The sequence below is a fragment of the Amblyomma americanum genome, chromosome 2, assembly GCF_052857255.1.
Source record: "Amblyomma americanum isolate KBUSLIRL-KWMA chromosome 2, ASM5285725v1, whole genome shotgun sequence".
NCBI classification, from domain to species: Eukaryota; Metazoa; Arthropoda; class Arachnida; order Ixodida; family Ixodidae; genus Amblyomma; species Amblyomma americanum.
Genome location: NC_135498.1, coordinates 211,231,231 through 211,254,529, shown reverse-complemented (window position 1 = coordinate 211,254,529; position 23,299 = coordinate 211,231,231). Strand labels below are relative to the sequence as shown.

The window sequence follows — 23,299 nt, the reverse complement described above, 5'->3', positions numbered from 1 at the left end:
GGCAGGCAAGCAAGCAAGCAAGCAAGCAAGCAGCAAGCAAGCAGCAAGCAAGCAAGCAAGAAAGCAGCAAGCAATCAAGCAAGCAGCAAGCAAGCAGGCAGGCAAGCAGCAAGCAAGCAGGCAGGCAAGCACCAAGCAAGCAAGAGAGCAGGCAAGCAAGCAAGCAAGCGAGCAAGCAAGCAAGCAAGCAGGCAAGCAGGCAGGCAGGCAAGCAAGCAAGCAAGCAGGCAAGCAGGCAGGCAAGCAGGCAGGCAAGCAGGCAGGCAGGCAAGCAGGCATGCAAGCAAGCAGGCAGGCAGGCAAGCGGGCAGGCAGTCAAGCAGGCAGACAGGCAGGCAGGCAAGCAAGCAGGCAGGCAGGCAAGCAGGCAGGCAAGCAAGCAGGCACGCAGGCAAGCAGGCAGGCGATCAGGCAGGCAGGCAGGCAAGCAGGCAGGCAGGCAGGCAAGCAGTTAGGCAGGCAAGCAGGCAGGCAGGCAAGCAGGCAGGCAGGCAAGCAGGCAAGCAGGCAAGCAGGCAGGCAGGCAAGCAGGCAGGCAAGCAAGCAGGCAGGCGGGCAGGCAGGCAAGCAGGCAGGCAGGCACGCAGGCAGGCAAGCAGGCAGGCAGGCACGCAGGCAGGCAAGCAGGCAAGCAGGCAGGCAGGCAAGCAAGCAGGCAGGCAGGGAAGCAGGCAGGCAAGTAAGCAGGCAGGCAGGCAAGGTGGCAGGCAAGGAAGCAGGCAGGCAGGCAGGCAAGCAAGCAGGCAGGCAGGCAAGCAGGCAGGCAAGCAAGCAGGCAGGCAGGCAAGCAGGCAGGCAAGCAAGCAAGCAGGCCGGCAGGCAGGCAAGCAGGCAGGCAAGCAAGCAAGCAGGCAGGCAGGCAGGCAGGCAGGCAGGCAGGCAGGCAAGCAAGCAAGCAAGCAAGCAGGCAGGCAGGCAGGCAAGCAAGCAGACAGGCAAGCAAGCAGGCAGGCAAGTAAGCAGGCAGGCAGGCAAGCAAGCAGGCAGGAGGGCAAGCAGGCAGGCAAGCAAGCAGACAGGCAGGCAGGCAGGCAAGCAAGCAGCATGCAAGAGAGCAAGCAGAAAGCAAGCAGCAACCAAGCAAGCAAGCAGCAACCAAGCAAGCAAGCATCAAGCAGCAAGCAGCAAGCAGCAAGCAAGCAGCAAGCAAGCTAGCAAGCAAGAAGCTAGCAAATAAGAAGCATGCAAGCAAGCAGCAAGCAAGCAAGCAGGCAGGCAGGCAGGCAAGCAAGCAAGCCGGAAGGCAATCAAGCAAGCAGGCAGGCAGGCAAGCAGCAAGCAGCAACAGGCAGGCAAACAGGCAGGCAAGCAAGCAAGCAGGCAGGCAAGCAGGCAGGCTAGCAAGCAGGCAGGCAGACTAGCAGGCAGGCAGGCAAGCAAGCAGACAGACAGGCAAGCAAGCAAGCAAGCAGGCAGGCAGGCAGGCAAGCAAGCAGACAGGCAGGCAAGCAGGCAGGTAAGCAAGCAGGCATGTAAGGAAGCAGGCAGGCAGGCAAGCAGGCAGGCAAGCAAGCAGGCAGGCAAGCAGGCAGGCAGGCAAGCAAGCAGGCAGGCAGGCAGGCAAGCAGGCAGGCAAGCAGGCAGGCAAGCAAGCAGGCAGGCAGGCAAGCAGGCAGGCAGGCAAGCAAGCAAGCAAGAAGCAAGCAAGCAGGCAGACAGGCAAGCAGGCAGGCAAGCAAGCAGGCAGGCAGGCAGGCAAGCAGGCAGGCAGGCAAGCAAGCAAGCAAGAAGCAAGCAAGCAAGCAGCAAGCAAGCAAGCAGGCAGGCAGGCAAGCAAGCAGGAAAGCAAGCAAGCAGCAAGTAAGGATGCAGGCAGGAGGGCAAGCAAGCAGCAAGCAGGCAAGCAAGCAGCAAGCAAGCAAGCAAGAAGGCAAGCAAGCAGCAGGCAAGCAAGCAGCAAGCAGCAAGCAAGCAAACAAGCAGAAGCAACCAAGCAAGCAGGCAAGCAAGCAAGCAAGCAGGCAGGCAGTCAAGCAAGCAGCAAGCAAGCAAGCAGAAAGCAAGCAGCAACCAAGCAAGCAAGCAGCAAGAAAGCAGCAAGCAGCAAGCAGCAAGCAAGCAGCAAGCAAGCAGCTTGCAAGCAAGCAAGCAGGCAGGCAGGCAAGCAAGCAGCAAGCAAGCAAGCAAGCAGAAAGCAAGCAGCAACCAAGCAAGCAAGCAGCAAGCAAGCAAGCATCAAGCAGCAAGCAAGCAGCAAACAGCAAGCAAGCAAGCAAGCAGCAAGCTAGCAAATAAGAAGCATGCAAGCAAGCAGCAAGCAAGCAAGCAAGCAAGCAAGCAAGCAGGCAGGCAGGCAGGCAGGCAAGCAAGCAAGCTGGAAGGCAGGCAAGCAAGCAGGCAGGCAGGCAAGCAGCAAGCAGCAACAGGCAGGCAAACAGGCAGGCAAGCAAGGAAGCAGGCAGGCAAGCAGGCTGGCAAGCAAGCAGGCAGGCAGACAAGCAGGCAGGCAAGAAAGCAAGAAAGCAGGCAGGCAGACAAGCAGGCAGGCAAGAAAGCAGGCAGGCAGGCAGGCAAGCAAGCAGGCAGACAGGCAAGCAAGCAAGCAGGCAGGCAGGCAGGCAGGCAGGCAGGCAAGCAAGCAGACAGGCAGGCAAGCAGGCAGGTAAGCAAGCAGGCATGTAAAGAAGCAGGCAGGCAGGCAAGCAAGCAGGCAGGAAAGCAGGCAGGCAAGCAAGCAGGCAGGCAGGCAAGCAAGCAGGCAGGCAGGCAGGCAGGCAGGCAGGCAAGCAGGCAGGCAAGCAAGCAGGCAGGCAGGCATGCAGGCAGGCAGGCAATCAGGCAGGCAAGCAAGCAGGCAGGCAGGCAAGCAGGCAGTCAAGCAAGCAGGCAGACAGGCAAGCAGGCAGGCAAGCATGCAGGCAGGCAGGCAAGCAGGCAGGCAGGCAGGCAAGCAGTCAGGCAAGCAAGCAGGCATACAGGCAAGCAGGCAGGCAAGCAAGCAGGCAGGCAGGCAAGCAGGCTGGCAGGCAAGCAAGCAAGGAAGAAGCAAGCAAACAAGCAGCAAGCAAGCAAGCAGGCAGGCAGGCAAGCAAGCAGGAAAGCAAGCAAGCAGCAAGCAAGCATGCAGGCAGGAGGGCAAGCAAGCATTAAGCAAGCAAGCAAGAAGGCAAGCAAGCAGCAGGCAAGCAAGCAGCAAGCAAGCAGCAAGCAAGGAGCAAGCAAGGAGCAAGCAAGCAAGCAAGCAGCAAGCAAGCAAGCAGGCAGGCAAGCATGCAAGCAGGCAAGCAAGCAAGCAGCAAGCAAGCAATCAGCAAGCAAGCAAGCACCAAGCAAGCAAGCAGGCAGGCAAGCAGCAAGCAAGCAAGCAGGCAGGCAAGCAGCAAGCAGCAAGCAAGCAGGCAGGCAAGCAGCAAGCAGCAACAGGCAGGCAAGCAGCAAGCAGCAACAGGCAGGCAAGCAGCAAGCAAGCAAGCAGGCAAGCAAACATGCAAGCAAGGAAGCAGGCAAGCAAGGAAGCAAGCAAGAAAGCAGGCAAGCAAGCAAGCAGCAAGCAAGCAAGCAAGCAGCAAGCAAGCAAGCAAGCAGGCTGGCAAGCAGCAAGCCAGCAAGCAAGCAGCAAGCAAGCAAGGAGCAAGCAAGCAACCAAACAAGCTAGCAGCAAGCAAGCAAGCAGGCAGGCAAGCAAGCAAGCAGGCAAGCAAGCAAGCAAGCAGCAAGCAAGCAAGCAGCAAGCAAGCAAGCAGCAAGCCAGCAAGCAAGGAGCAAGCAAGCAACCATGCACGCAAGGAGCAAGCAAGCAAGCAGGCAGGCAAGCAAGCAAGCAGCAAGCAAGCAAGCAGCAAGCAATGTTGTGGTAATGCCCTACCTCCATACAATCAGCCATCGTCTGAAGAATGTCGCACAGCGCGCCGGCGTGGATGTCGTCTTCACGGCTCCCAACAATCTTTTCGCCCTCTGTTCCAAAGTGAACAACCCGCCGGAACCCCGAGGGTTTAGGGTGACGCCTTCTGACCAAAATTTCCCTTGCGATTCAGGAATAATTTACTCCGTCCCAGTGTCATGCGGGAAAAGGTAAATTTGTAAAATGGGAATCTTTATCAATAATCGTCTTCAAGTACATCAAAACAACGTTAAAAGTATAGCCATTTCTGGGCACCTGGCTAAGCACTGTAAGAAGTGCAAAATCGCAAAAAACAGCCCTGAAAGAATCTGCACCCCTGACTTTAATCGCTGCACCACTATCGCCGAGGTCGAGAGAAGTTGACGAGGGAAATCGTCGAAGCACTCAAAATCCATTATGCCGGTGAGCAATGCGTGATAACTCCATCCCTCTCCTTGCCAAAAAAAGATGAATTTTCTAGGTGACTTGACGAACACGTAAGGTTTCTTTTCATTGAATGATTCCTTGTTGGTACTGCCTTTATTTTGTTTTATCATCCACAGCGTCTTGCAAGATTGTAATGCTTTTAATTCTCCCCTTTTTGGGCACGTTTTTTTTAACTTTTACCTGCTTCATTTTTTATGTATTCACTTGTATATTACCCTCTCTGTCCTTCTTGGTTTTAACGCATTCCCCGCCCTTTTGGGAAATTATTCATTAGTTATGTTTTTATTATTGTTACCTGGCCACCCTTTCGCAGCTCTTTACGCCATCACTTTATCGCTTTTTTATTCTGTTTTTGTTTTTTGCCATCTTGTGACGCGACCACGCTGATTGCCGGGTATCGCTGCAGCAGCCCTGTTACCCACCCTCTCATGTCTTCTATTTAAGCATCTTTTCATCAGAATTAAAATTCAGTTGTGAGTCAGCGCTTGTGTGTGTCGTTTCTTCGTGTGTCCGTGTTTCATCGCGCTGATTTTCAGTTTAGATGCATTACCAACTAGCCCGCAACCTCGCTCTTCTGATTTCTCCGTGTAGTTCGGCGCATGCGCCATCTCGAAGCTTGAAAGCTGCATCGTTCGCGTCTATTTCCTATCGGGAACTGTCATCTGTGGCAAGCTGGCAAAACGGATGGCTCAAGATGCAGCACAAAATAAAAATATAAAAATGATGGGAGGACGAAACTTTAATACTCTCACAGACATCATTAAGCAATACATTGGTGCATGTTAGAAAATGACAACAATGATAGAAGCAGGCAGCTGTCACCACGCGGCACCTCCTAAGAGAACGCAAGCGCCCGTGCAGAGCAGCTGATTTCAGGTTTTTTTTTATTCAAGTATAGGCTCCAATGTTGAGGAGATGCCCATACACGTGTGTGGCCCTCACCCGCATATAGAAGTTCCAAATTCCATCTGTAGCCGATAGGCTACCATATACGACATGTATTAAAACGTTCTTAACATGTGAAATAAATTTATTAATCAGGAATGCGACAAGCCACTAGGCCAAAGAAATCACCGGGAGTCTTACCTATGCTCTATTTTAATTGATATGTAGTAAATATAGGACTAATATTAATTATTACACTAAATTTAAATAAAATACAGTACGCCGCAGTTGGGATATGAACCTACAACCTCCGCATGTCCTATGCAATGTTCTCAGCCCAGTACAAGAGCATCTCACCAGACATGCGGACGTTTTCGGCTCCGATCCCAGCTGTCGTGTGCTGTATTTCTTTCATTTAAAGATTATATTTAAGTTTAGAGTCAGAAAACTGCATATACTTCTAATTTGAAGTTTTGAAGATAACTCTAAGAAGGGGTACTCAAAATGAAAAAAATATATATGCTCTTAATAAATGCATATATTTAGAGGTTACGTTTAAAATTTGTGTTAAGGGTTGTTGCGTAACTTTAAATACTACACTAGCCTGTAATCTAGAGACTAGCATTTCTAAAGGTTACGAGTAGGCTGTAAATTAGACGCATGCATAAATTTAAAAAATGCCTTGAAAATGTTGCCACATTTGGTGCAGTTTGAAGGAATAAAGTGCAGCCCTTGAGTTAATTCTTTTACTCCTTGTTCTTCTTTACTGCTTCTTATGAGTGTTTTTGTCATGCGAAAAATTCATAACACTCAGATACAATATTTTGGATCGACTTCTCGAGTCTAAATAAACTAATTTCAAACAGGACGGTTAGCCATTAAGAAGAGAGAGCAGCGCGCAATCTTACTGCCTCCTCATTTCGCCTGCCGGAAATCGCCGCTAGGTTTCGACAGCATCGGCTCCAAAGATATGCTTCTGGCACAAACTAAATACTGAAATTTGCGATTTCAGTGATCTGTTCGGGCATTAAGGCATCACAGTCTTGCCAGGCATGCTAACGATTTTATGTTATTTATTTATTTAGTACATACCGCAGGCCTTTTTCAGGGTCCAAGCAGGACAGGCATGTATCGCAAAGAGTATTTGAAAAATATACAGAACGTAATCAAGAGAAATGTGCTTAAGAAAAAAAAGTGGCCAGTGTTACTAAACTAAGACAATATTCCAGTACAGAATTCTAATCGAATATTGTGCGCGGAAAAGCGAACATTTAAGATAGTCAATTTTCGCGATACATATATTGTCGGCGATTGTGGCGACGCCGAGAATATGCGGCAGATAGAGGGGACAAGCACTGAGATGGGTCCTAATGAGTAAGGAATACAATGAAGACGCTGTTTTCTTTTTGTTTTTCAAGTGATTCAATATTATCAGCCATCATAAGATGAGTGGTGAAGTCGGTGATTTTAAACTGTGAATAAATAAACCGAACAGCTTTTCTCTGAACCCTTTCTAGTTTACTAATGCTTAGTTTAGTGAATGGATCCCATACTATCGAAGCCATATCACGCTTTGGCCTGATGTATGCGTTATATGTCAGTTGTTTTAGGCTAGGAGAATTTACAAGTTTAAGCCTGGGAAAACCGCTTTCTAAACGCGGACGAACAAGTGTTACCTATAATTGAATTCCAGGAAAGATTGTTAGTGATTGTTACACCTAGATATTAAGAGCTATTCACCTGCTTCAGTAGCAACCCAATAGTATACACGTGGTTTAGTGCATTATTTTTATGTGTTATTTGAAACTAAACTGTTTTTTTAGTGTTAAAATCCACAGTAATGTCACTGTACTAATCAAAACATTTTTTAGACCCAGATGAAGTTCAGTTTGATCCCCAGCACACATAATTAAACGAAATACCCCACAATCATCAGCAAACAAGCGTACATGTGTTCCTGAGATGAGCACGTTAAAAATATAGTTTTATCGCGGTGAAAAAGCAATGACCCCAACACAATTGCTTTGGGCACACCAAAGGTGACTGGGAGAAAACTAGAGCTGCACCCATCGATTAAAACAAACTGCACTCTTTTGGTAAGACATTCGCAATCCATAATTTCAAATGTCTGGAACTTCACTGGTGTTTGGTTTTGAATGAGGTTCTCGTAAAAAATTTTATCAAATGCTTCGCTAAGTTCATAAATATGGCGTCTGTATGACCACTGATATCAACTGTTTTAGCAAAAGTATGTAATATTGTAAGTAATCGTGTAGCTGCTGAATAACCCTTCATGAATCTACCCTGAAAATCTCTGTACAGAGTGTGCAAGAAAATCATTAATATGTTTTGCAATAATGTGTTCAAACAATTTCCAGCATGCAGAAGTTAAAGGAATCAGACAGTAATTATGTATTAATGAGATGTCGCCTTTTTTAAAGATGGAAAAAAACTCGAGCGGTCTTTCATTCAATAGGAAGTTTTGATGACAACAGAGTTTTTAAACAACACTAAAGCAAACTTTGAAATGATTTCGGTATAGCGCCGCAAAACAACATTTCTTAAATTATCAGAACCAGAAAATGCATTAGGTTCCATGCAGCTCCTGTCCTTACGAATAACAGTGTAATGATGAGGAAATACTACGTTATCAGCTGTCTTCGTGCAGCCAAGTTTCCGTGAGGACTGTTATGTGTAGGACATACCCCAGTTTAACTTCAAGTGAATATTTCGTGTTTGTAACGCTGTGTGCGTTAATGTTACCTATTCGCAAAACTTTTTTACTACATTTCACCGTGTTACGATGGCATAACAATCTCTCTATGTAAGTGCACAAAGAAGGTGTAGTAAATGAATCGCTGATATTTCCGGCGTGTGGTTTCGCGACAGGGCAAGACTTCGGGCAGATTTACTGTGACGTCGTTGCTTTTCTAAACCCTCTTTTTATCATTTTTTCCTCGTCTTATACGTAAGAGACAGTACTTATATATTACTTATCAAAGACAAAAAAACGCTCCTTATTATCACGGTTCGGATTTGTGCTTTCCCACAGTTTCTTACATTACGCACTTTCTTTAATATCTTCACCAATTCGGTAATACTTTCTCACTAGTTTCTTTCCTGTCTTGCGTATCGCAGTTTTATGTCCGGTGTCCCCTTTAAAAGCTTCACGATTACAGGACGTGTTTTCTCATTTGGCGGCTCCCCTAACCGGTACATTTGCTCTGTTCGTGTAAGGTCGTACTCTAAAATATCTGGGAAAACGTCTCTGTTCACGATGTTTGAAACGATTCATTTGTTTCCGCTTTAATTTTTGGGTATGCCAAAGATGATAAGATTTCCTGCAATAATGTTCAAGCTGGTATATTCTTGCTTCAAACCATTAAATCGTGGCACCCACGCAGTCAATTTTTTCTTGGCAGGACATTACTTGGCCTTCAAGCTTCTACAGCACACGTTGTTTGCTCTCTATCTTTAATCGTCAGTTCTCGTTTATATACATTATATAAACATCAATATCCTTGAGTTGTTCTAAAATATGGGCCATGTCGGGGCCTGGGTTCGACTCCGTGTCTCCTCCCAACAATAATAATTTCTGTAAAGAGAAGGTTAGCACATGTAGCTGGCAACAGAGCCGCTGGCCCTGCAGCACCAGCAGGAACAAGTAACCAGAACTGAAGCGTTTCCCATAGTTTTTGCTCACCGCCACGAGGAAGACAAATGGATTAGTGTCCCGCATTCTGTCGATGCAGCCATGCCCAGTGATTGCGAAGCCAGCATGGGTCTTATTTATAGGCTGACAGCACTGTGCCGCCCATTCACTCCAGGGTGCAGCAGACATGCTTGTTTTTGTCGCAGAGCTCGTTTATTCGCATGAATAAGCTCTCGATGACGAATGCGATAAGTGGCTACGCTAACTCTAAAAACTTTTCCTCGACACTACAGACTGCAAACCAAAGTGCATACAGTATACGATGACTGGTGCGTCACATACTTTAATTTTAGCCTTCGTAGTAGCCGGAGCTAATCGAGCTGAGTGGATCCTATTTCCACAGCTCTCAGTGTCGTCGACAACAAAAAATTGCGTAAACATAAAAAACACACACAGGCGACGAGGCTGATAGGAAATGTTACTAGAATCCATAGGCCAACTAGCCCAGAAAGAAGTCCTGTTAAGCTCTACGAGTTCTGTCACACCATGGACATAAACGCTAAAGCCACGAGTTGCTTCGTCTACAGGTGGTGTGCGCACGGTTAACTGAAACGCACTTTTACAAAGAAGGCATTCGGGATACCTGGTGTGGGAAACGTCACATTTAAAAGTAAAGGCATGAGGAAACTTTGGAGGGTGAGCTAACTACTGGTCTATTATCTAAGTGCTCGCACTGGATGCACATAGCTATTAGACTGGAGAATGGTAATTTGCATCGCATATATAACAAATGAAACGTGCAAAAACCTGTCTGCTGAAGGAAAGAAATGAAAGGACACATAAAAGCCATCAAGGCAGCTGTCACTGGCATTGGGAAAAAGGGTTCTCTCTGAGAAAAGGTGGCACCTGCCGCTTTCCCTCAGAAGTGCTTTGAGCAAACTTCAATAGTTTCCACCCGAAGTGGTCACCCGGTTGCGCCAAGACGCTCTCAGAATGAAGCCCCTGGTTTAATTGTTCGTGCGCGGCTTACCGCACTGCTACGTCTTTTTACTGTGGCGCCACTTAGTCATGCGTGCTGCTCGAGTACGCAGTTTTACGCACACTTTGTAGTTTAGTTGTCTTGTTTTCAAGATCCCATGGCCATGCACCAGTAGTTTTAAACACGCGAATGAACCAAGCCTGAATGCAGGTGTGTCGGCATCCCAGCCTGCAGCGTGCCACGCCCAAGTTCACCCTGCACGGCATTGGGTCTCGCGCCGTCCCTTCAAAAGCGCAAAGAGGCGGTGTACTGCACGAACCTCCGTCCCGCCCGTCTGTCCAATAGAGTCGCAGGCTTGTAGCATGCCTGCCGCCTTCTCCCACGCCGACTGGTTCTTCTCCGGCACCGCCGTGGCGTAAAGCGCAGCCATCGTCCAACTCCGCAAGTCGCTCTGCATCTGCAGAAAGGGATGGTTATCGTGCCTTGTCAGAACCACTGCAGTAACGTCATCAATGATTGCCACAGCTGTACCACCTGGCGTGAGACTCAGCGTGAACCTCACCGCGACCAATACACGTGCTTGGTCAGTGGGGCCAAGACAATCGTTACGGTGCGCTAACGTCAAGAAATAGCTACAAGAGTCGGTCTAAAACCAGCGCACACTCGGCTGCAGCTCGGTGATGGTAAGCACTAAGGAAATGAAGTTTTTTAGGCAGAAGCATTGCTTCTTTGTCACCAAAATTCTGTTTTTCATTTCTAGCTGTTTTATACAAGCCTCCATGAAGGATTATCCTGATACACTACTACACCGAAGTGCAGTAATCGAATTCCTCAACAAATCCGGGGATAATTCAGCAACATTGATTCACTGTTATGTGCTGTCAGTCTACACGGACAACGGAAAAAATCGAAGTCTACACAGACAACGCAATGAATCGAAGTAATGTATTTCGATGGGTTCATAAATTTTGGACGTAGTGATTGCAGTAGCCAGGTTCAGCCATGTTGAGGTAAACTGTGAACCGTCGCAACCGATAAAAACACATCAGTTATTGACAAACTCACCCAAATGATGGATGCATCACCTTGAGACGCATAATGAAGCACACATTTAAGGCAAAATTATCTGTTTTAACTCAAATCGAACAATTTGGATACCGAAAAATTTGTGCTGGCTTGGTTCCCTGGCTCTTGAAAAAGGTGATGATGTAAATCAGGAAGCGAGTGTTTGATGACCTTCTACAAAACTTCTCTGGGAATTTTCCATAATAGTTCAATTGTCAGGTAGAATATGTGATGACACCCAGCTCCATTGTGATCCTGACAGCAAGAGTCATGAATGGCATAGAAGCATTCTGGAGCTCGGCCTCAAAAACAGACGAGACTTGGGAGGTCGCACAAGATTAATGGCGACGTTCTTTTGGGATCAAGCAGGGATGATTTTCATAGACATTCTGGAACGGGGAACGAACCAAATAGCGCTATTGTTCCTCCTCGGAATCGCACAACCGCATCTTACGAGCAAAGAGGCATCAAGTTACGTTACGATAGCCCAAGACCCCATACTGCACACATGACAGTTCAAGTACAGAAGAGTGGCGAGCTGAACTGGGATGGACAGTGGTGCCGCCACCCTTATGCTTTCCCGGCGTAGCACCTTCACATCTCTATTCGTGCGATTGAAGGTTCATCTGCGTAGGAAACATTTGGAAATGACAACGAGCTCATTTGAAGTGTGTAATTGCTGCGTAAAAAACCAACGTCCGTAGTTTTACGAAGTTCATTTGTGTGAACAAAACAAAATGGCTGCAGCGCCATTAATGAAATGGATCATATATTGAGTAATATTTCTAAAGGACTGAAGGGCAAGTAATTCATCCTACAAAATTTAGTTTCCGTAGTGCATACCATTGCCGAGGTACAGTTGATTGTGCGTTACTTTTTGAATGACGTTCTTGTACTTCCCTGCCCGTACCGCTGATGGCACAAGGCACGAGTGGGATGAACACAGTGGTGCGGGGAGGCATGTCCTACTTTCACCATGTTTTTTTCCTTAGGCCTTCTGAGAGCTTTCTATTGCCCCTCTAGCATCGACCAACAAGCCTAGCCTAGCTGTACACTTTGTTGGTTAAATAAATGCCTATTGATTGATTGAAACACTTGCACTTGTGTTAAGGGGACCGACAGTATCTACTAACATACGCGTTATTAGAATAAGTTGAGAAAACTACCAGGATAACTGAAGTCTTCTTATGTGCTGTGAATGCGAAAGCACTGCGCAGTACCGCAGTTTTTGTTGTTGCGTTTGTGGTTAACTATGTTCATTCGGAGCTCCGTGGTCATATATAAAAGAAGTGGCAATTATCTACACAGCATTCGCAGTTAGCGGCGAGTGCTCATACCACAATCAACAAAGTGGCGCAGCGGTTAAGCGATGCAGGTGGCTGTTCCTGTCACAGTCACTAGAAGCACACAATACGTATGGTAATTATTCCTGACACTATAGCGAGTTAGATTTTATTTAGACAAAGGAGTAGTTACTATGATCATTCACCCACACAACTACAAATGAAAACACTACAAATTTTACAGAACCTTAGCAGTTGAACATTTGTCTCGGTCTGGGGTTAGTACCCGGGACCATCATTTGTCCGGGAAAGGCGCTCACCAGCTGAGCCAGCCGGGATGTAAAGTAGACGGTAAGAAAAGATCAATTCGAAGGGGGAACGATGCTGGCTCAGTGTTCAGGGGAATACCTCGAAGAGGAATAGTGGTTAATAATTAGTGGTTAAAGTAATCAGTCAAGCTATACACGTATACACCCATAAGTAAGCTATGCACTATAGCTTTCCGTTGTAACGGCATGTCTGCGCTTGGGTGGATTCGGATAACTAATTACTTCCTTCTGCGGCACCTTGAGAGATTCTTTTAAACATGTGACCAACAGCGTCGCATTTGAAGTCGTTGATCAATTTGCTGTCGTTTCACCATACGATCTGCTAGCTGTCCTCGTTGGCTCTGCTGGCAGAGCTATTGCCCCGGAGAGGCAGCGGTACCGGATTGGAACGTCGTATTAGAACTACGAAGTTTCTGTTGCAGATTTGTAGGTTTCCTCTGCAGTCGTGTGGCTGCGCTCAGTTGTATGCTGATTAGTATAATTACCCCCTTATTACAAGGACTGCTCTGAATAGAATTAACACCGTAGTCATTCGGTTCTCCATTGAAAAGGAAGGACACATTGAAATGCCGCGTGGCCATCCCGTCACGAGTGGAACAGAAAGGTGTGTGCCCTTATGCTACGGTGTAGAAGTCGCGAGACTCAACGAAAGCAAGCTTGACGGTATATTATTGATCCCCCTTCATCTTTATCTTAGCGGTACGGTCCTGGTGTCTATACATTGCAAGGCGTGGTGTTATGGCCCCTTTCCCTTGTGGGCCAGGGTAGCTCCAGCCAGAGGCCATTGGACGTTCAGATAGTGTGATGTTCGCTGTAGACTGGTCGTAATCTTCTCACAAAAGAAACGAAGCCGAGAGGTGAGCGAGGAAGCACTGAGAGGAAAAGCGGCTATGCATTCGAAAATTCCAGCGTCGTCTAACCCGCGCCTCTGGGGTGTGCGAAGCGTTTGATAAGGCCGACGTTCCAAGGCGCAGGCGCGTCGCCTCAGTCCCGCGCATCGCCGGAAACTCTTCTTCTGCCATTTTGCTGCGAGAGACTGTTATTACGCTATTCCCCGTTTAGAAGTTTTTTTTTTGCAATGTGGCTTCATGACTGCTTAATTTCCGCCTCGCTAGTCCTCGGACGACTGCCTAAAACATGGTGTTCCCCACACCACACAATGCCTACGATATCCACGTTGATATTGCCGTGAATCTTTGCAGTGCTTGTTTGTTCATTCTTCAAAGCTGCCGGCACGCCGCTTTATCGCTTTGTTTTCGATGCAAGACGCGACCAGATAGATCTGGATTGATCGCATCCAGGCAGAGCTGATTCTGTCTGTTCCAAAATGTTCCAGTACCTTTTCACGCTTTAACTCTAAAGTTCGCTATCAGCCTTAAATTGGGCACGGCCGACAGCGGTGGGCACTCTGTACGACGACCACCAAGCACGCTTGTTGCTACGCCGCCGCCGAGTGATTCAGTCCATTGTGGGCGCAAGCCAGCCCAAATAAAGATTTTTCTTCAGACACTATTTTCGCAGCCTTTCTGCTCTCAGGACTGCAGTCGCCACTTCGTGACATCTGATGGATGTGCTGGGTAGCCTCCATGTTCCGGACGCCCCCTTTCAAGTCGTGACACCAGCCCTCTGCGCTTCGCACCGGAGGACGAGCCAGCAGACGTCTGCAGGGAGAGAAGTCTAAGTTCGGGACCCTGCCGGACCACACCTGACATTGAAACGACGCTGCTACGAGCACCACAACCTCGCCAAATATATCAACACCTATCATACTACAACAGCTGCAGGTGCACTTTCAGTGGGTGCCTAGGTGAAGACCCCGAAGAATTGTTGGACCAATTTGAGCGCGTGTCATCATTCAACAAGTGGAATGATGCGGCAAAAGGTGGACACGTATTTTTCTCACTGAAGGGCTCAGCACGTACGTGGTACAAAAACCACGAGTCGTCACTAACGACATGGGAGTTACTCAAGAAAGAACTTCTGAAAGTATTCACCAGTGTCGTGAGAGTGTCGTGAGGAAAGAAAGGGCAGAACGATTCCTTGAGTCCAGGATCCAGCTTCAGAACGAGCCCAACCGCAGTGACGTCGAAGAGATAACGCACCTCTTGCGCCGCGCCGACCCCCATTTGACAGAGGAAAGGAAAGTTCAGTTTTTAATGCGCGGCTTAAAAGAACAACTCTTTGCCAGCCTCGTCCGTCAGCCGCCAAAAAGAGTCGAGGAATTCATGCAAGAATCCTGCACTATCGAGAAGACCCTCGACGTCAGGGCTCGGCAGTACAACCGCACTTCTTCTATCTGTGCACTCCGACAGGACACGACGACCACCACCAGCGACAACCTATGGGAAGGCATCCACGAAATCGTCCGCGAGGAGCTATACCGATTACAGCCACCCTCCCCGCAGCCGCAAGCAGCGACTCTCATGGATGTGTTACGGGAAAAAGTGCAACAGGCACTTGGTACCGCGACGGCCACAGAACCCCAGGCCATTACCTACGCGGCCGCAGTACACAATCCTCATTCCCAACGACACCCCAACGTCCTCCCCGAGAAGATCCACTCGTTCCAGAACGCCGTCTGCCAGCCCCCGCCCGCCAAGCCTAAGATCGACGCTCAAACCCCAGGAAATGCGACGCCTGCAGGACTTCCGACAACCGACCGTTGCGCTTCAATTGCGGTGAGGCCGGCCATATTCTTCGTCACTGCCCGTACCGACGTATCCATCTTCGAGGATTTGCCGTTGACGCCCCACGACCACGCTTCAGCCAACGTCCCCAAGAAATCGCGAGTACCTGCGTCGAGATGAGTACTAGTCGAACCGCGTTTCGCGGTCACGACCGCCGTCAGCTTCGCGCTTTGCGTCGCCACGCCACAGCTGTGCAGCCCCGGTACAAGGAAGGTCTCGCGGCCCACGTAGGTGAGTTGCTCCCAAGCGAAACACCGAAGATCCTCCAACGACCATGCCACACGACGACGCCGCCCCCGACATGCCGACGCCGCATACAATGACAACTTCGACCACGACGCGAACCGCCTCCAAAACGACGCCGCTACCGACAAATACTTCGATTACACGTTATACCCACGATTCCCAAACCCGATGAAGCCGTAACACGACGCCCAGGACGACGTGCAACGCAAAATTTAGGACATCCGACTTAGAAGTAGTTATCGACGGCCGGAATGTCATCGCTTCAGTCGACACAGGAACCGATTACTCGGTGATGGATGGAACATTCGCGGCGCAGCTGAGGAAAGTCACGCCGCTTGGGACGGCCCACAAATTCGTACCGCAGGGGGCCACCTCATTACACCATCAGGACGATGCACAGCGCGAGTGGCTTTTAAAGGAGACACCTGTAGCGGCGCTGGCATTGCCAGCGGCGCTGATCCAGATGAAGCGGCGAGCGCGACATGGCTCGCGCAGAACAGAACGCTTTCGGCAATCGGCATCGCCAGCAACGTCTACGGCCCGCTCCGTCGGCACACCAGCCGCTGCTACCGGGACCTCCAATAAATGTGGATCGGCTTCCACATCTGGTGACTCTGGGCCACAGCATCGACGCACGCAGCGCCGCTCACACCGACTATGCCCTCCTGCCCGTCCAGACCCTTGGCCTTGTCGCTGCACGCCCGCTACTCGCACCCGGCTTTCGCCAGCTTCTCGCCGCCATGTACGCGTTTACCACTGCATCCCGTGAGCTCCTCCAGCTCTATAAGCGCTCTTTCCTTTCTCGGCTGCCCGGCCTGCCAGGGACCCCGTTTTGTGGCTGGCACTGCTGGACTCGCACTTTCACGTCAACCATGTGTACCGCCAGCTGCTGCGCTATCAGTACGTCAGCCGCGAACTCCCACCCAGTCTCCTGGCAAAGCTGCCGTTACCGCCTCCTGGCCCATACATTTACGCCGACTTCAAGAAAGGCCTGACGGCGTATTTTGGCTTGGAGCTCCCGCCGACTCTGTGCGCTGCTGTTCCGGGCTCAGAAGCTGCGCCGCCACTCAACTCACGACCACTGGTCGAATCCCCACTCATAGTTGCTTCGGTTTTCCCTCTGCCAGCTACTACACCGGAGCCGCTCCACACTCCGGTCTCTCCGAAGTTTGCTCCACCGGCCCCTAAGGACGGATAGATAGATCGATGGATGGATGGATGGATGGATGGATGGATGGATGGATGGATGGATGGATGGATGGATGGATGGATGGATGGATGGATGGATGGATGGATGGATGGATGGATGGATGGATGGATGGATGGATGGATGGATGGATGGATGGATGGATGGATGGATGGATGGATGGACGGACGGACGGACGGACGGACGGACGGATGGATGGATGGATGGATGGATGGACGAAGGGACGGACAGACTGACGGACGGACGGACGGACAGATGGATGGATGGACGGAGGGACGGACAGACGGACGGTAGGTGCGTCCCCTTTCAAACGAGGTGATGGCAGTTGCCACCATGCGCAGCTTTTTTTTCCTTTATTTTGTTTAACTGTGTGTTAAGTTATTAAAATTCGCCATTTTCTTTAAACACTTCTTCCTACACTTTTATCATTGTCACCTGTCTGCTTCTGAGCCACCAATCTTGTAATCGCTTGTTGCTAATTTCCACCGCAGATTTATTTACATGACTGTTGTCATCTATAAACCCCAGGGCCTCAGGAAGAGTGACTGTGCCTGCATCAAAAACGCGATGGATACCTTCAAAATTTTGTATGATCTGCTGTATTGTTCCTTCAGATTTACTGCACAAAGCACATGTGTCTTCTTCGTTAAATTTATTTTTGTAGCTGCGCGTTCTAAGTCATCCTGTCCTAGCTCCAAAGAGTAGGGCACTGCCTCTTCAGTTATCATAGAACGCTTCCTTCCCGATCTGCCTTTTCCAGCATCTATATAGTTCTACAGTATGCTTTTTTTTTCATCGAATCTATCCAAGTTCTACCTTGCGCGTTTTTAACCTCTAGTTTAATGCTCTTTCTTTCTCCGTCCTCGTGTCTGGCATACTTACTGGTTAGCTTCCTAGTTCTTTTCCGCCACTGTGAGTCAACGCTCTTTCTCTATAGGTATTTAAATACCTTAGGTGCCCACCTGTTATCGTCCAATTTCCTCAGGCGTTCTTCGTATAGTATTTTACTCTGAGCTACCGTGCTTCGAACGAGCCCTGACCATATCCCCCTGTACTGCCTCGTTTGTGGTCTTCCCGTGGGCATCTAATGCTAATCTTCCAAGAACTCTCTTATTTACTTCAAATCTCGTCTGAACTTCTGTCCATAAGCACAGAACCGCATTCCCTTACGTAAACCCCAGCACCATTATTCCTTTACAAATACCTCTCAGTACTTCATGCCTGTTGTACCCCCAAATCCCCAATGGTTCATTATCCCGGCATCTCTTCGCCTTTTGCTATGAGAGACAGTTCGTGCTTTTCCGTGCACATCTGCACTTCGCTTACCCTTATCCAGAAATTTTAGTATTTGGCAACTCCGGGTATTTCATAGCTTTGTATTGTAAGCTCCTGATCAGTCTATCGTTGAAAATCATCACACCGGATTTAGTTGCGCTAAATCTGAAACCTAGACTCTCTCCTTTGTCTCTACCGGAATTAACCAGAGTTTGCAAATTGTCCTGGCTATCTGCGAACAGGACAATATCGTCCACATACATTACCCGGTAGTCGTGGCTCAACAACCTTCCGCCTAATCTGTATCAGAGATTATAACCTAAAATGCTTCCTTGTAGCCTTCTTTCCATACTTATCATATAAAGCATGAACAACAGCGGTGATAGAGGACAACCTTGCCTTAATCTATTATGTACCTAGACAGTCATCATACTCTTAATCCCTTCCCATGATATTTCAACTTATTTTCGCGATATGTTTCCTGCGGAAAATCGATTACCTCATGATCGATACCTTCATCTTTTAATATGTTCCAGAGGAGTTCCCAGTTCACGTCGTATGCACCGCTTACGTCCAGGAAGGCTAAATAGAGTTAGTTATAATATTAATAATTGGTTTTTGGGGAAAGAAAATGGCGCAGTATCTGTCTCATATATCGTTTGGACACCTGAACCGCGCCCTAAGGGAAGGGATAAAGGAGGGAGTGAAAGAAGAAAGGAAGAAGGAGGTGCCGTAGTGGAGGGCTCCGGAATAATTTCGACCACCTGGGGATCTTTAACGTGCACTGACATCGCACAGCACACGGGCGCCTAGCGTTTTTCCTCCATAAAAACGCAGCCGCCGCGGTCGGTTGCGTTTTTATGGAGGAAAAACGCTAGGCGCCCGTGTGCTGTGCGATGTCAGTGCACGTTAAAGATCCCCAGGTGGTCGAAATTATTCCGGAGCCCTCCACTACGGCACCTCCTTCTTCCTTTCTTCTTTCACTCCCTCCTTTAGTTATATTGATTTTAATGGCGCAAAAGCAAATATGGCTATGATGCGCCAAACACAAGGTTAGGTTCTTGTTAAATGTTACACTTTTTATACCTAGAGTTTGTTTAAAACATTGGCTACATTAAGAAACTTAAAAATACTTGAAAGATCAACCAGTGCTTGATCACCTAAAAGCAACTTGGGGTGCAATGGGATGTATTCATTGTAGTGTGTTGTAAAATATTTTTTTCTCAGTTGTTCCAGTTTTCTGCATGAAATTAAAATGTGGTTTACAGTGAGTACATCGCCGCACATTTCGCAGAGAGGTTTGTCTTGTTTTGTGAGTAAAAAGTTGTGTGTAAGGTGTGTGTGCCCAATGCGTAGCCGACATAAAATAACTTCAGTAAAACGTTCTTGATGTCTACATGATTTTCATTCTCCTAAAACGGGTTTTATAGAATGCAGTTTGTTGTTTGCCTGTTCTTCCCATGCAGCCTGCCACTTAATTCTGAGTTTACTGTGCACTAATTTCAAAAAATCCCTGTGTGGTATGTTATCTTGTTTTATTTGATCAATTAGAGCTTGTGCAGCACATACATCTGCTCTCTCATTACCTACAATTCCAACATGGCTGGGCACCCAGCAGAATATAATGTTATGATTTTGTTTTTTTATTTTTAATTATGTTATGTATGATGTTTCCTATAATGGGTTCAGCGGCGTTTCTACAGTGCAGCGCTTTGAGCATACTCAGTGAATCGGTGTAAATGACGCTATTTTTAATGTTTTCTTTTACTATTTGGTCTACGCCTACAAAGACTGCATAACTCTCGGCAGTAAAAACCGATGCATACTGTGGCAGTCGTATCATTTTTTCATTTTTGTCTTGAATTACTGCACTTCCAACATGATTTTCTGTTTTTGACCCATCAGTGTAAAATTCAGTGAAGGTGTCATATTTTTCTTGCAGTTCAAAGAATTCTTGTAGTATGAGCTGATGTGGCATTTCCTTTTTATGTAAGTGTGTCAGTGTGAAGTCGCACACTGAAGGCAGGCTGTACCATGGTGGTAAATTTTCATATTTTTGTGCAATATTCGGCAGGGCATCCAGTACTCCTAACTCTTCACATTTATCTTCAAAGCGCATTATTAGTGGCCGGATGGATTGTGGTTTATTGGTAAATAATCTTTTGGATGGGCACTTGGTAACAATGGGATGGCAGAGATGTTTAGGAAGAGTACGGGTTTTTAGGACGTATGCGCATGTCAGTGTGACTCTTCTATCCTCTAGTGCAGGCTCATTAGCTTCAATGTAAAGACTGTTTACCGGGGATGTTCTATATGCTCCAGTTGATAGTCGCAGACCAAGATTATGAACAGGGTCCAGTCTTTTCAAGTAGGATGCTCTTGCTGAACCGTATACTATGCACCCATAGTCCAGCTTGGAGCGTACCAGAGAGCGATAGATGTGTAATAGGCATGTTCTATCGGACCCCCACCGTTTTCGCGAGAGCACCTTTAATACATTGAGGGCTTGGGATGCTTTCTTTTTTAGGTTGTTAATGTGTGGTAGAAATGTGAGTTTCTTGTCAAAAGTGAGTCCTAAAAATTTATGTTCTGGTTTAATTGGTAGTGTGGCTTGATTCAAGTATAGGTTGGGATTGAATTGTAGGCCTCGTCGCAATGAGAACAGAACAGCTACTGTTTTTTGAGGAGAGAACTTGAACCCATTTATCTCTGCCCAAGCAGCTAGTTTATTTAGTGTGATTTGTATTTGTCTCTCGCAGGACGATATGCTGGAGGAAGTGCATGCTATCTGTAGGTCATCTACATAAACCGAATACATTATGGACTTGGGTATTACTTTGGCTAGCGAATTCATTTTTACTACGAAGAGTGTCGTGCTTAGAATGCAACCTTGGGGTACGCCATTCTCTTGGGTGAAAGTCATGGAGAGAGTTGTTCCTAGGCGGACCCTAAATGTGCGGTTAGCCAGGAAGTCGTTCAAGCAGTTCAGCATCCTGCCTCGGATACCTAGCTCTGCTAGGTCGCGGAGGATGCCGAACTTCCACGTGGTATCGTATGCCTTCTCCATGTCGAAGAAGACCCCGATACACTGCTGCTTGTGGATGAACGCCTCCCGTATGGTGTTCTCTAGGCGGACAAGGTGATCGGTGGTTGAGCATGCTTTTCTGAATCCACATTGATGAACATCTAATAGTTGCCGAGATTCGAGTACATAGGTGAGTCTAATGTTTATTACACTTTCAAAAGATTTAGCAATGCAGCTGGTGAGGGCTATTGGTCTGTAATTGTCAGGACTTGTTGGTGATTTTCCGGGTTTCAGAAAAGGTACTATCACTGCTTTCTTCCACTCCTCAGGTATTCTGCCAGTCATCCATATTTTATTGAAGAATTTTAACAGTGCCTGTACGGCTGTATCAGAGAGATGGGCAAGCATATTGTAATGCACATTGTCTGGGCCTGGTGCTGTCTTTTTACCGGAAGATAATACACTATTTAATTCCTGGAGCGTAATGGGCTGGTTGTAGTCTTCCTGCATGCCTGTTCCGAATGGAAGTTTTTGTTTTTCAGCTATAGCTTTGTGTTTCTGGAATGCGTTTGTGTAGTGGGACGACCTTGAGACTTCAGCAAAGTGCTCGCCCAATAAATTGGCCTGTTCTTCCAACGATGTTTGTGTACCGGGTGTTGTCAAAAGTGGAAGTGTGAAGGAAGTACGGTCACCAGTGAATTTACGGACTTTGTCCCACATTTTCTTTGATGGTATTGAACTATTTATAGAGGACACGTATTTCTGCCAGGAGGTTTTCTCAGCATTCCTGCGCACGTACCGCGCTCTCGCCTTGGCCCTCTTAAAAGTGAGTAAGTTCTCTGCAGTGGGGTACCGACGCAGGGTGCCCCATGCTTTATTTTGCTGTTTTTTTGCAAATGTACATTCTTGTGTCCACCATACTTTGTGTTTCTTCTGTACGAGTCCTGTTGTTTGTGGTATAGCGAGTGTTGCAGCAGATATTATGCATGTAGTAAACCTGTCATTAATTTCATCTATGCTGAGGTCTTCAGAAAATTCTTTATCTAGAGTGGCACTTTCTGTAAAAAGTGACCAGTCAGCGAGGTGAAGTTTCCAGCGCCGTGGTCTTGTGGGGATGACTGCAGTAGACGATGAGAGGCTGATGATAATAAATAGGTGATCACTTCCCAGAGGGTCATTTAAAACATCCCATTTAAAATCGGTAAAAAGCGATGGTGATGCGTAAGCTAAATCGAGAAAGCTCATTTTTGCCGAGCTTGGGCAACAATAAGTTGCTTTTCCTGTATTTAAAAGACAGCTGTTATTTGAGAGGATAAAATCTTCGATTGTTTGCCCCCTAGAGTCGCAGCGCTCGCTTCCCCAAAAAGAGGAGTGAGCGTTAAAATCCCCAACTACCAGATATGGCTCTGGAAGTTCAATTATCAATTCTTCTAGATCATGGACTGTTAATGTAAAATGTGGAGGAATGTATACGGAACAGATTGTTAGTGTTTTATAGCTGACGATGCTGACTGCAACCGCCTCTAGTTTTGTATTGAGCTTTATTTCTCGAGCAGGGACGCCGCTTTGGACGACAATTGCTACGCCTCCTGAGAGTCGATTTGCCTGCTCGCGATCGCGTCTAAAGGTTTGATAATGTTTCAGGATATGCACATGTTGTGGACCAAGATTGGTCTCCTGAAGACATAAAACTATGGGTAACATTAACCCTAAAATATGTGTTATGTCACTATAATTCCGCATAAGTCCTCTGCAATTCCATTGAATTAAAAAAGCCATGCTTGTGATTTTAAAAGAAAATGAAAGGAGATTTACTTATGTGGTGGGCCCGTTATGAGGGGCCTGTCTTTTTTTCGCTCAACAGAGCTGTTCCGCCGCTGTAATGGAGGCGGAGTGGGTGTTGTATCCATCACCTCAACAGAGGTGCTGGAGGACCGCGCAGCCGCGGTTGTGTTAGTTTCAGGCCTCTCCCGACGGGGGGAGGTCCTGCGGGATGCCGACCCATGGACCGGCGGTCCCTGCTTTGGCAGTGACAGGGCAGCTTTCGCTGACCCTGCCTGGGGCGTGGATGGCCCTGCCATAGGCTCGGTGGGAGCGGCCTTGGCAGGTGCCGGAGTGCTGTGCGGTGCTACGCCCCTGCGCACCACATCAGCGAAGTTTTGTTTTGCTGTGAAGGAGAATGTGTTTGTAAGCGCAAAACGCCTTCTCGCTTCTTTAAAAGAAATGTTTTCTTTGGTCTTTATGGTGATGATTTCTTTTTCTTTTTTCCAGGACGGACACGCCCTGGAGTATGCAGCATGTTCTCCTTCACAGTTTGCACAGCACAGGGCTGCGTCACATACATCAGACTGGTGATCCTTAGAGGCACATTTTGCGCAAGTTTTACGACCGCGGCAGCT

General features: G+C 47.8%; 1 protein-coding gene across 2 annotated transcripts in view; it reads right to left on the bottom strand.

Moving 5' to 3' along the window:
• Nucleotides 1-23,299, bottom strand: part of LOC144119446 (neprilysin-1-like) — a 611,912-nt gene that overhangs the window by 467,958 nt on the left and 120,655 nt on the right. For both annotated transcript variants that reach the window (XM_077652051.1, XM_077652052.1), the window contains one exon: nt 10,103-10,240. In XM_077652051.1, the coding sequence (XP_077508177.1) occupies nt 10,103-10,240 (138 nt within the window). The remainder of the gene's footprint in view (nt 1-10,102; nt 10,241-23,299) is intronic.